The sequence below is a fragment of the Carassius carassius genome, chromosome 5 (genome assembly GCF_963082965.1).
Source record: "Carassius carassius chromosome 5, fCarCar2.1, whole genome shotgun sequence".
Classification (NCBI taxonomy): Eukaryota; Metazoa; Chordata; class Actinopteri; order Cypriniformes; family Cyprinidae; genus Carassius; species Carassius carassius.
The window spans coordinates 14,808,814-14,819,819 of record NC_081759.1 but is presented as its reverse complement, the minus strand read 5'-3'; the positions used below and the strand labels follow the sequence as shown (position 1 = coordinate 14,819,819).

Genomic DNA, 11,006 nt, shown 5'->3' with positions numbered 1-11,006 from the left:
GTTAATTCGATACTGAGACTAATTTAGCTAAAGAATCAATTAAATACAGTCATGTTGACGATTACAGTATGGTTTCATTTCAAAACGCTTCAAAACATCTGAACAATTCAAAATCCACCTGCATTATCCTACATAACTTTGAAAACATGAAGCTTGACCCCTAATAAAAGACTACAACTCTTACCAAAGACGAAACATGTCGATACAGGATGATCCAAAACAATATATTTATGTCCTTCTTCCGTTGTTCTAAAATATGAATGAATCTTTCCATCCACACAAAGATACGTAAATCAAGATCCTAGCATCTGTCATACATTCAAGCCCGCAGAGCTGCTTCATATCTCTGACGGTAGTCAGAAGCAACCCGTGTCTCCCTCTCAGGACAGTTTTGAGTCTTTCAGTAGGAAGTCACTTCTGAGGTCTTACAGTGAGCATTTCGGAGAATGAAATACGCTAAGTCAACTGAAAAGAACAAACAAAACGCATTTCCTGTTGACTTTCCAAATCTCTGAACAAATGATGTGTGGAATTAATGTCAGTCATAGCCTACATTGTTTCTTTCTCAAAGTAGTCTAACCAGGATTGATCAGATTCAGACATCTTTCAAACACAAGAGATAAATCTTCCATCCGTGGACTTTCACTAGGTCTAATTAATTATTGAAAGCGGAACTAGGCTGGCACAAAAGTTGGGTGGATTTTTCTCAACAACATGTAAGCTTTGTGGAACACTGAGTGGACGGGTGCACTCTGTTTGAGAATTCGGGGGTAAATATGAATTGACAGGGGTAGGTTCTTATTGTGGGACTCCAGCCGACTGGCGCCAAGCGCTCTTTAACAAACGGAGTCCCACTTAATCAAGGATCTGTTGACGAGCCTCTTAAAGGTACACGGCTGCTTATGGGGCTTTAAAGCTCAGATTGTTACTCTGCTGTACCCTGTAGGTCGATTTAACGTTGACTAATTGTGAACAGTTCTGAGAAATAGAGAGGTCAGATGAAATTTATTAGCTACATAAGCTACATAGCCCACTGATCATGCCTCGATTTACTGAATTTGTTCCAGACGTGTATTTTAAAAAGCGCGTTTTGCCAAACTCTGTGTAGCCTACCTCGTTATTCCTTCCAGTAGGCAATCCGTAAAATGGACAAAAATCTCGCTGAAACCTCCCTTCCTTTTCGTTTTTAAACGCACTCTGATTATAGACGAGCATCACATTCCGCGCAACAAACGTTTATAGGCTACTGAGTATCGCCCGGAGAAGTAATATCCTAAAATATGTAACATCTGCTCGATTTAATATCAGTTAATTGTGAAAACTTTTGAAAAAAATATTATGATAAATAAGTGCATTTGTTCTTTAATATAGCTGCTACTAGAAAGTATGTGGTGTAATGGTTGCTATATTATAAAACCGTTAAAATAGCGATAGTTTATTTGCCATTGGAATAATTGTGTTAGTTACACGTAACTTTAAAACGTAATGTCCAAAATGCAATATTTCTTAAAGTCTGACAATGGAGCATAAAGATCAAGAAAGCACACGATCGTCAAAATGATGAAACACAAGCCGGGAAAAGCACTCTCTTACCCGGCTGCCTAACAGCAAGATGACCGTTCCTCTGTTAGGTTATGCGGGGGGTGGGGTTTCCAGATCCTTACTCTGTCATTGGTTAATATTTTATTCTGTTGACATGTTTTCTTACTGCAAATGCTTCCGACACCTTCTAGCCAACCCTCCCTTCACGATCTTGGCTGGAGCTGTCAAAACCACGCCTATGGAGCTCTACAATTGGTCTAGAATGCGTAAAATCTGCAATCAAGACGGTTTGGTTCATTAGTACGGGGAGCCAGTGAGAAGGGACATGTAAGACAGACACAGTTACACAGTGGTCAGGAAAGAACCTACCAATTCTACATCAGTGCCCAGGAATTTCGCATCCTTGTTATTTGGGGCTGCTTTAGTTTCTGTAGTGGCTTGGACAGAAGGAAAGCTGTAAATCTACACAGAAGTGTCAATGTTGCTCTGTTGAAGGATATTATCACTGTGCTGCAACTGGACATCCCCGACGGAACTGCCATTTCCTACCAGTCCTCTTCAACTACTGTGAAACAAACCAACACTGTCTTTTTAAGAGAGCGACAGCCAGGCGGACTTGCGCGAGTGACAGGCGCAGTTATTTTAGAATATTATATTTTCATCTGACGTTTTGGATGCACCGATGAGAGATCCAGTTTTCACAGCGAACGCTATGGCTTATCACCCTTTTCACGCGCACAGGCCGGCCGACTTTCCCATGTCAGCTTTCCTTGCCGCGGCTCAACCCTCGTTCTTCCCAGCGCTCACTTTACCACCGGGTCTCAGTAAACCTCTGGCGGATCATGCGCTCTCCGGCGCGGCTGAGGCTGGCTTACACGCGGCGCTTGGACATCACCACCAGGCGGCTCATCTCCGCTCCTTCAAGAGTCTCGAGCCAGAGGAGGATGTTGAAGACGATCCTAAAGTTACATTAGAAGCCAAGGACCTTTGGGATCAATTCCACAAAATTGGAACCGAAATGGTTATCACTAAATCAGGAAGGTAAGGCCGTGTTATTTTTCCCCTTTGGATAAATTGATAACGATGTTTATGTGGGCTACTACTCTCGAAAATGTTTGGTATGTTTCTCTATATAAGATTTAGATTATTTAGTTCGGAATTAAATATTGTGCGACAGAAATTATGTTTTGGATGTTCTAATTACGTCAACGGAACAAAACAGTCTTCTACAGATTCTATTTCATATCAGCATTAGAATAATAATATTCACATTTCGTTCTGTTAAGGCTATCGTAAACATATTAATGCCTGTTATATAGCCTAGCTAAGCATAGTTAATGCTTTTGAACAATGTAAAAAATTTTTTATTTAACACACGCACACACAGCCCAGCAGTAAATGGCTGTGGGATCTTTTCCCTCTTCTTGTTTTTTTTTTTTTTTGGCCTATAGGCCCTACCTGAAATTGATATAGGTAGGATAAAGGAGTAAGAATCCACCTGATTATAGGAATATTCTCGTAAAATATGTAAAAATATTAGCGAGGATATGGTCTGGTACGATATTGTATTATTGGACAGCCTTAGCCTATGCCACACGACCTAGATATGAAGGATATTTATTAAAATGGAAAGTGTATAGCTGAACTACGCGAGAGTGAATTGATGTATATATTTACAATGTTAGTGCAGTCAATTGCCTGCTAGTTGTTTAGTTACTGTAGGTTTGATCTGTCTGGCTTTGTATTTCATTTCTTCCAAAATGTCTTTACAAGGTTAACAATATTTTGTTGTATAAATTCGACCCCATGACCGACACGGTTATGTCTGTTCCGTCCACAGGAGAATGTTTCCTCCGTTTAAAGTGCGCGTGAACGGCCTGGACAAAAAAGCAAAGTATATACTTTTGATGGATATAGTTGCTGCAGACGACTGCCGCTACAAATTTCACAACTCTCGATGGATGGTCGCAGGAAAGGCCGATCCGGAGATGCCCAAACGAATGTACATTCACCCGGATAGCCCGGCCACGGGTGAACAGTGGATGGCAAAGCCTGTTGCTTTCCACAAACTTAAACTGACCAACAATATTTCGGATAAACATGGATTTGTAAGTTGCATGAATTTCTCTTGAACTGCCTTCCTATTATGTTATAACCATTCAGTGATAGTTTAACGTAAAAAAAAAAAAAGTTACCTAGGTAATAAAGAAGCAAAAATGATTACGTCATTAAGGAAAACACAGAGTTTGGACATTTAGGGTGCATTGATTTTTGTTTTGTTTTTTTTATACCTGTTTTCAGTGTCTGTCGCTTAAATGAAGCATGAAAGAAGAATTGCTTATCATTAAACATTAAATGCAATGGGGTAAACGGCAAACTAAGTCCCATTATCGACGGTCTGAGCCAAATATATAATTTTTTTATTTCATTATTATTATTATTATTATTATCTTACCCCGGGTTATGTAGCCTAACACGGTTCTTATTAACATGTAAAAAATTTAGGCCTAGATGTCAATTATGAAAATATTTTTATATTATAATTATCTTCCAAGGTAAAAAAAAAAAAAAAAAAAAAAGCTAATACACAAATTAAACACTCAATTATACAATGATACGTATCTCAACTATCACCCCAAATATCATAATATTATTACAGTAGAAAAAAAGGCCTTTTAGTCTAATTATTATTTTTGTTGTTGTTGTTGTGCAGATCTTTCTTTAACTGCATTTTGATATCATTGATTGGTATATTTATTGACCGGATACTTTTTTACATTTCAGACCATTCTAAATTCGATGCACAAATACCAACCCAGGTTTCATATCGTTAGAGCTAACGATATTCTGAAGCTCCCTTATAGCACCTTCAGGACATATGTATTTCCTGAGACCGATTTTATAGCTGTCACTGCGTATCAGCATGACAAGGTAAGTTACTAGAAAGCCAAAATTTTGTTTGTTTGTTTGTTTCTTTCTTTCTTGCTTGCTTTCTTTTTTTTCAGTTGTTAATTGTCATATTATTAGTAGTAGTATTATTATAATTATTATTGAGCTCAAATAAACTATTTGTAACACATTTTATGTAGCCTATATTTTAGAATTATGTTTAGTAGACCTATATGCCATGTGTAGTTGTGTGTCCTTCTGTCTTTTCTTCTTTGGCATGAATAGAATTCAATCTGTTGGCTATAATTGGGATGACAGCACACTGAGTCTGGTGGCTCTATAAACGCAGTTTACAGACCAGTTAAAATAGATACGTATAAAATACGTATAACTTATTATACAAACAAAACAAAACAAAACAAAACAAAACAAAAAACAAGAAAAGTCTAGTGCAGTGTGAAACCAGACTACATCATGTGAAGTCACGATGTAGCCTATTAGACTTAAAAAACACAAGTATTCGGATTTTTTTTTAATAACTAGCAATTAAAACATTATAAACCTGAATTAATTTATCTTAATTTAATAATATTTAACCAGCCGTTGTGGAGATATCATTTAAATACATTTTTATGGGCTATAGTTTATTTCACTTGATAATTCATAAAAAAAAACACCCATTACACTTTCACAACAATTCATTTCGAAATAGGCTGCCTCAAAGAAAGCATGAATTAAAATGCAATAAATATATTTTACTCTTTTTCTAGATCACACAACTGAAAATCGATCATAATCCATTCGCGAAAGGATTCAGAGACACGGGAAATGGAAGAAGAGAAAAAAGGTATTGAGTCTGAACGGTTATTTTAAACCATCAGATATGCACAAAACACAAACCTGCAGATATGACATCTAATTTCACTTAAACTTTTCAGAAAACAGTTAGCCCTGCCGTCAATGCGCATGTACGACGATCAATGCAAAGTCGATCGAGATGGAGCAGATTCGGACGCCTCATCTTGCGAACAAAATACTGGAAGAGATTCAGTTCATTCACCGATTGGACCACCAAGTCCACTTAAATTCAACAGATCCAGAGGTAAAAACATGCATTGCAATAAGATTAGAGCTTTTCCAAACTAATGCAAAGTTTCTTTATATGTTAACATCAAAAAACATAAACGTTTTCCATGCATTTGATCAACTTATTTTAATGTGTAATATATAGATTATTATTTTTTAGATATTGTTATTAGATATTATTAGTTCTGGAACTTTTTTTCCCTTATGTCGAGAGCTGATGAACTTCACGCTGCTGCTAAATCAGCAGCTTAAAGCTATTGAGAGTAGATTGATGAATATGTTTACAATTTCAGTACAGTCAGTTGCCTGGGTTTGATCTGTCTGGCTGGAAGTGTTTCCCAGTGTCTGGTGTTTATTGCTCAAAATGCACTGCACAGCACAGCATAGCATAGCATGTGCAATTAGCTACATACACTATAAATATGCACAGCCATTGTTCTTTCATTTGTGATGACCCAGTCTATTATTTTAAATATATCTGACCAGTTTACCAGCTAAAATCACTTTAAGAAGCAAAAAGAAAGAACTGTCTGCCATAAAATATTCAAATTACTTAATACATTTAATCTCTGTGAATGTGCTCAACTTTCTTTCTATAATATTATGCACAATTTTTTTTTTTTTTTGTGGAATTTAATAGTAAATAAGGACGAGAAATCTCATTTAAGATATAAAAAAAGTACATTTTGTTACTAGATGAAATAATGACTATTGTATTAGCAAATTCTTGAGGGATCAGTGTGATTAGTATTTGCTCTGATTAAAAATTTCAGTATAAAGTTGCAAAAATTAGCTGATGAGCCTCTGGGTTTTTTTACAGAACAGGTTTATGAGAATTAGTAGTCCTCAGGTTTATGATATATAAGTGCATAATGATTTTATAGGGAATGTCTCCTGTACATTTTGGTTCTGCTAATTTTTCATCTGAATTTCATCACAACTCATTAAGAACTCATGAAAAATGTTCCTTCAAACTACCCAAATCTTAAACGTTTCATGAAGTCGTGCTTTTGTCATGAATGAAAACAGAGGAAGTAATTAGTTTGGAAAACACATTTCGTCCTTTCTTGTGTAATTAAAGGGAGTAATTAAACGGATGCACGTTGGTGCATTATAGGGAGTGAAAATAACAGTCTACATTTATTAAACAGACGCTGTGGTTTTATCGAATAAATAAATAAAGCTGATGTGCTTAACATATCTATATTTTCCAGATGACAAAAACTGCAATGATAGTGACAACGAACTTGACCAACATGATAATGGAATGATCAGAGTCAGTAGTCCAGACCAGAGACCACGATCACCATTCAGCCCACACTGCGAGGATAGAGTCAACGAGAGAACTACCCCAGAAAAGAAAGGGGACTATTCGGATTCAAGGAAAGAAACTGACTCTGTCTTCAGCATCAGGACATTGGAGAAGGACAAACTGGACAGTAAGAATTTGAAAGAATCAGACACCACCAAAAAGGATGCAGACTCTGTGGGCCTGAACACAGTCAAAGATGGCTTTTCCCCTCTAATGGTCCAAACAGAAAGCCCATCACATTTTAGTGCAAGTCACTTGCAAAGTCTAGCCCTCTCTGGTTTACACAATCAACATTTCTTTAACCCACTGAGTACAGGACAGCCACTCTTATTTCACCCTGGGCAGTTTGCTATGAATCCTAGTGCTTTCTCAACCATGGGCATGGGACACTTGTTAGCCTCAATGTCTGGAGCAAGTGGACTAGAGAATGGCAGCCTCTCCTCTCAGAGCACCAGTTCACCCAACCCTTTCCAATTTCACTTATCACAACATATGCTTGCATCTCAGGTATGATGATTATTTATCATATGCATTATCACTAACATATAATAAACTTATTATTTCAAATCTGTCTACATATTTGCTAACAGTAGGCTATCTCCAGATATTATCAAAGCACCCTCAAAATAAAATAGCATAAAGTAGTTCTTCAACCACCACCAAAGCCTGTTTTATCTGTTATAAATCTGTATTTTATTTCCTAATTTTACGGTTTCATCAGTTCTTTTAAACAATGGCGACTATAGCCTAATTGAATTTGGAATCAGTACTAAATGAGGGGAAATTATGTTTATGCTTGGAGACATACATTTTTAGTTATTTGGCTATATCACGCAGTAAACGAAGCTGTTTGTCAGGCTCGTTTAGACCTGTGCATTTCTCGCTAATTGTCTGCAGTATAGCCTATTAACTGTAATTTCCACCTTTCTTAAAAAGTCAAAATTATTTCTCTATTTTGAAATGATAATGAATTAAAATAGCTTGTTGTTTTACATTTAGGGTATCTCCATGCCACCGTTCGGGGGACTGCTGCCCTACCCGTACACGTACATGGCGGCTGCAGCCGCAGCGGCCTCCGCTCTCCCCGCCGGCGTCTCCACACTCAGCCGGAACCCCTTTCTCAGCAGCGCGCGGCCAAGGCTTCGATTCAGCCCCTATCAGATCCCCGTGTCTATTCCTCAGAGCTCCGGTCTGCTCACCACCGGCGTACCGAGCGCTCTGAGCGCGGAGTCGGAGTCATCGAAATCAGGCAGCAGGGAAAGCAGTCCTATATCTGAACACCACAGCCATAAAACCGGAAGCGGCCAGAACAAGGGATCTCCCAAATCTTCAGGGACGGATTCCGTTAACGAACTGCATAACATACAAAGATTAGTCCGCGGACTGGAGAAACACAGGGACGTGTCACCCCGTAGCGATTCACCAAACTGACCCCACGAACATAACATTCGCTGTTTCTCATTGCATAATTATGCTTCAGTGAAAATAAAGGTCAAAGTTTGATGGTTGAAGTTACGGCTCAGACATTGGAACAACCCTCATCATACCTGGATTTCGAAGAGAACTGTAACATAGGCCTATGTTACGCCCACTTTTTGGATCTATGATGCATGCTGATTTCATTCACCCTTGATTTGGCGAAGAAATTATACTATGAAAAAAGAAAACTCAAATCCCTGGACTGTTCTTTTTTCTGTTTGAATCTGGTTATCATGTAATATCCAAACAACTTTAGGCCCAAATTTCCCAGTGTATTTTGTAAAAGGACTTCAAACGCAACAGTCTCTGACAACATCTGAGGATGCTCAACGTTCAAGTTGCTTATTGCGTCTGGGCCCCGTTTTTCTAATTATTTATGATAATAAAAGAAAAAACACATAGCCTATGTAAATAAGGTTAATGGACTTAAGGAAACGGATTTTAGTTTATTTAAAACTGTACATTGGTGTGTAAATACTATTAGGTCTCGATTTGTTACATTTATATATATTTTCCCATTTACAAATATGAATATTATCTAGCGCTTGATAGCAGGAAACGAATGTGTTATGTTTGTGATATCCTGCCAGATAGGCCTACGTAAAGGAAAAGCCACTGTAAATCTAAATCTCTGGTGATACATTTCAAAGCTGTTTCATTTGTAGCTAAATTCAACAAAAGATGTTTAAATGTAATGCTGGCCCGTAGGCAGGGACAACTCAGGTTTCTTTCTAATCATGTATTGAGAAGGTCATTGTGTAGTTTCTCTTATGAGAGCTTATCTGTTTTAACATCTCGGTGCTGGATTTTTGGGTAATTGAGCGATTTTGTTGCATTCTCTCAGTTTCAATAAAACGAAAGTGTTCATTTAGCTAGTCGTTTGTATTCTTTTGTCTAAATATAGGATTATAGACTATATTTCATATTTAGGCCTATATGGAATGCTACAAGCTATCTTAATTAGATCACCCGCATACTGGTCAGTTTTATTGAAATTATTTAAATAAGATGCGTTAACCTTGCAGCTTTTTTGCCGTGACTTATCCTGGGATTCAAACATTTGTGAATTAAGATCAACTACACAAATTTCATTTCATTTAAATAATTAATGTAGCCTGTAGGCTATTATGAAACTGGTTGTGCGCCGTTCTGCAGTTACCTTCAGCTAAAGCTGATGTAGCTGCGCCATCTGTTGATCACAGGGATGTAGTTTATTCTTCAAACACAGTGGTTCTGACATGTAATTCGTCTTTATCAATGCTTTTGTAATAAAATTATGCTGTTTGAAAATACTTCATAACGAAAGTCATACTATTAGCCATAGACTAATTAGGCTAATGTCTGATCACAATTAATGATGTCCGAAACATAGAGAGGTTGGCAGTATCTTCAAAAAACTTTCCATCTGCGTTCATCATAATTCACTCAGCACATTGTGTTAGGCTTTGCTATTTTTACCGACTTGTTCCTTACTTGTTTGTTCTGCGCGGTAATTTTCTTAAGTGCGCATTAATATATGCCAAATCTTGTAGCCTACTGTACCATGCACCGTGTCGAGGAGATAGAGAGAAAGTCGAGAATAGTGTCACGTCCTGGTGGAAGGGTTAATCGCCGCGGCAGGGACGTCTCACAGCCTCAGCAGCAGACAGTCCTTTGTCCACAATCCGGCGCCTGTCGCCTGCATGCCGGCCACACAGCCTCTGCACACCCGCGCACAATGGCTGACGGGATCTCCAGAGCCCGGGCTGGTAATTAGAGAGCCCCCTCGCCTCTTTTCTTCTCCTTCTAAAACCATAATCACAAAACTCGTTTTATTGAGAGCCTATTGTTAAATTCTGTTACGTCCAATTAACAGAGCCAAATTCTCGACCTTGTACTCTCATGGAGAAAAAAATGTTTGTCTAAAACAATTAGTCAATGACGGATCACTTGGCTTAGCCGCCTCAGAAAGAGTCCCAAACAACCGACGGAGTGCATGTCCATCCCTCCGAGCACTTTAAACGAAAACTTTCTGATGCTTGAAACTTGGCATATTAGGCTACCACAACCTGGACAAATGCTAATAAATGAAGAAGAAAAAGAAAAGATAAACACACTGTCTCAGTGGTAAAAAGGATATATTATATATCTAAAATATTATATCATATAGTGTTCCTGTGCCTCAAGTGGTAGAACATTGCATGGTTCGATTTGGGAGCACATGTTAGGTAAAAAAAATGTTTGGATAAAAGGGTCTGCTAAATGCATTAATTTAAAATAGGTTATATATATATATATATATATATATATATATATATATCCTATCACAAAGCGTAGGCTACACGTGTTTAAGCTGGCTGTGCTAAAACAGACAGTTGGACGACTACACAAACACAGAAATTAATTAACATTTATGGTAAACGTAAATTTTGCATAAACTTTGACTATAGTTTGTGGTCTTGGTGGGGGTGGCTTCTCTGTTGCATTTAGCAGAGAGATACAAATTGAAGCGGTAGGCTATATAATGAATTTTACTGATAACCACCGAGGGAAAGTCAATGAGTTGCAGTTTAATTTAGATTGTCTGAAGAACAGTCGATTTTTGCCCGAGTCTTTAATGAATGCAAATCATTGTGCTTGACACGTTTCAGCAGACACTGGATGCCTGAATGACCTGTCACTCTGACTGAAGTTTCCGTCATTGCCCTTTCAAGCTCAC

At 37.8% G+C, this 11,006-nt stretch overlaps 1 protein-coding gene across 1 annotated transcript; it reads left to right on the top strand.

The window, feature by feature from the left end:
* Positions 1–1,834: 1,834 nt before the first annotated feature.
* LOC132140829 (T-box transcription factor TBX2b-like) lies at positions 1,835–9,179 on the top strand. Its single transcript, XM_059549841.1, has 7 exons — positions 1,835–2,583; positions 3,383–3,650; positions 4,327–4,473; positions 5,202–5,278; positions 5,370–5,533; positions 6,732–7,336; positions 7,829–9,179. The coding sequence occupies exons 1-7, from the start codon at positions 2,225–2,227 to the stop codon at positions 8,258–8,260; spliced, it is 2,052 nt and encodes a 683-aa protein (XP_059405824.1). The 5' UTR covers positions 1,835–2,224; the 3' UTR covers positions 8,261–9,179.
* The last annotated feature ends 1,827 nt before the right edge of the window (positions 9,180–11,006 follow it).

Excerpts from the sequence above, each read along its gene's own strand:
- LOC132140829 (XM_059549841.1), top strand. The coding sequence starts at position 2,225 with ATGAGAGATCCAGTTTTCACAGCGAACGCTATGGCTTATCACCCTTTT. Across the intron at positions 4,474-5,201 it reads CTGCGTATCAGCATGACAAG|ATCACACAACTGAAAATCGA; the intron begins GTAAGTTACTAG and ends CTCTTTTTCTAG. Across the intron at positions 5,534-6,731 it reads TAAATTCAACAGATCCAGAG|ATGACAAAAACTGCAATGAT; the intron begins GTAAAAACATGC and ends TATATTTTCCAG.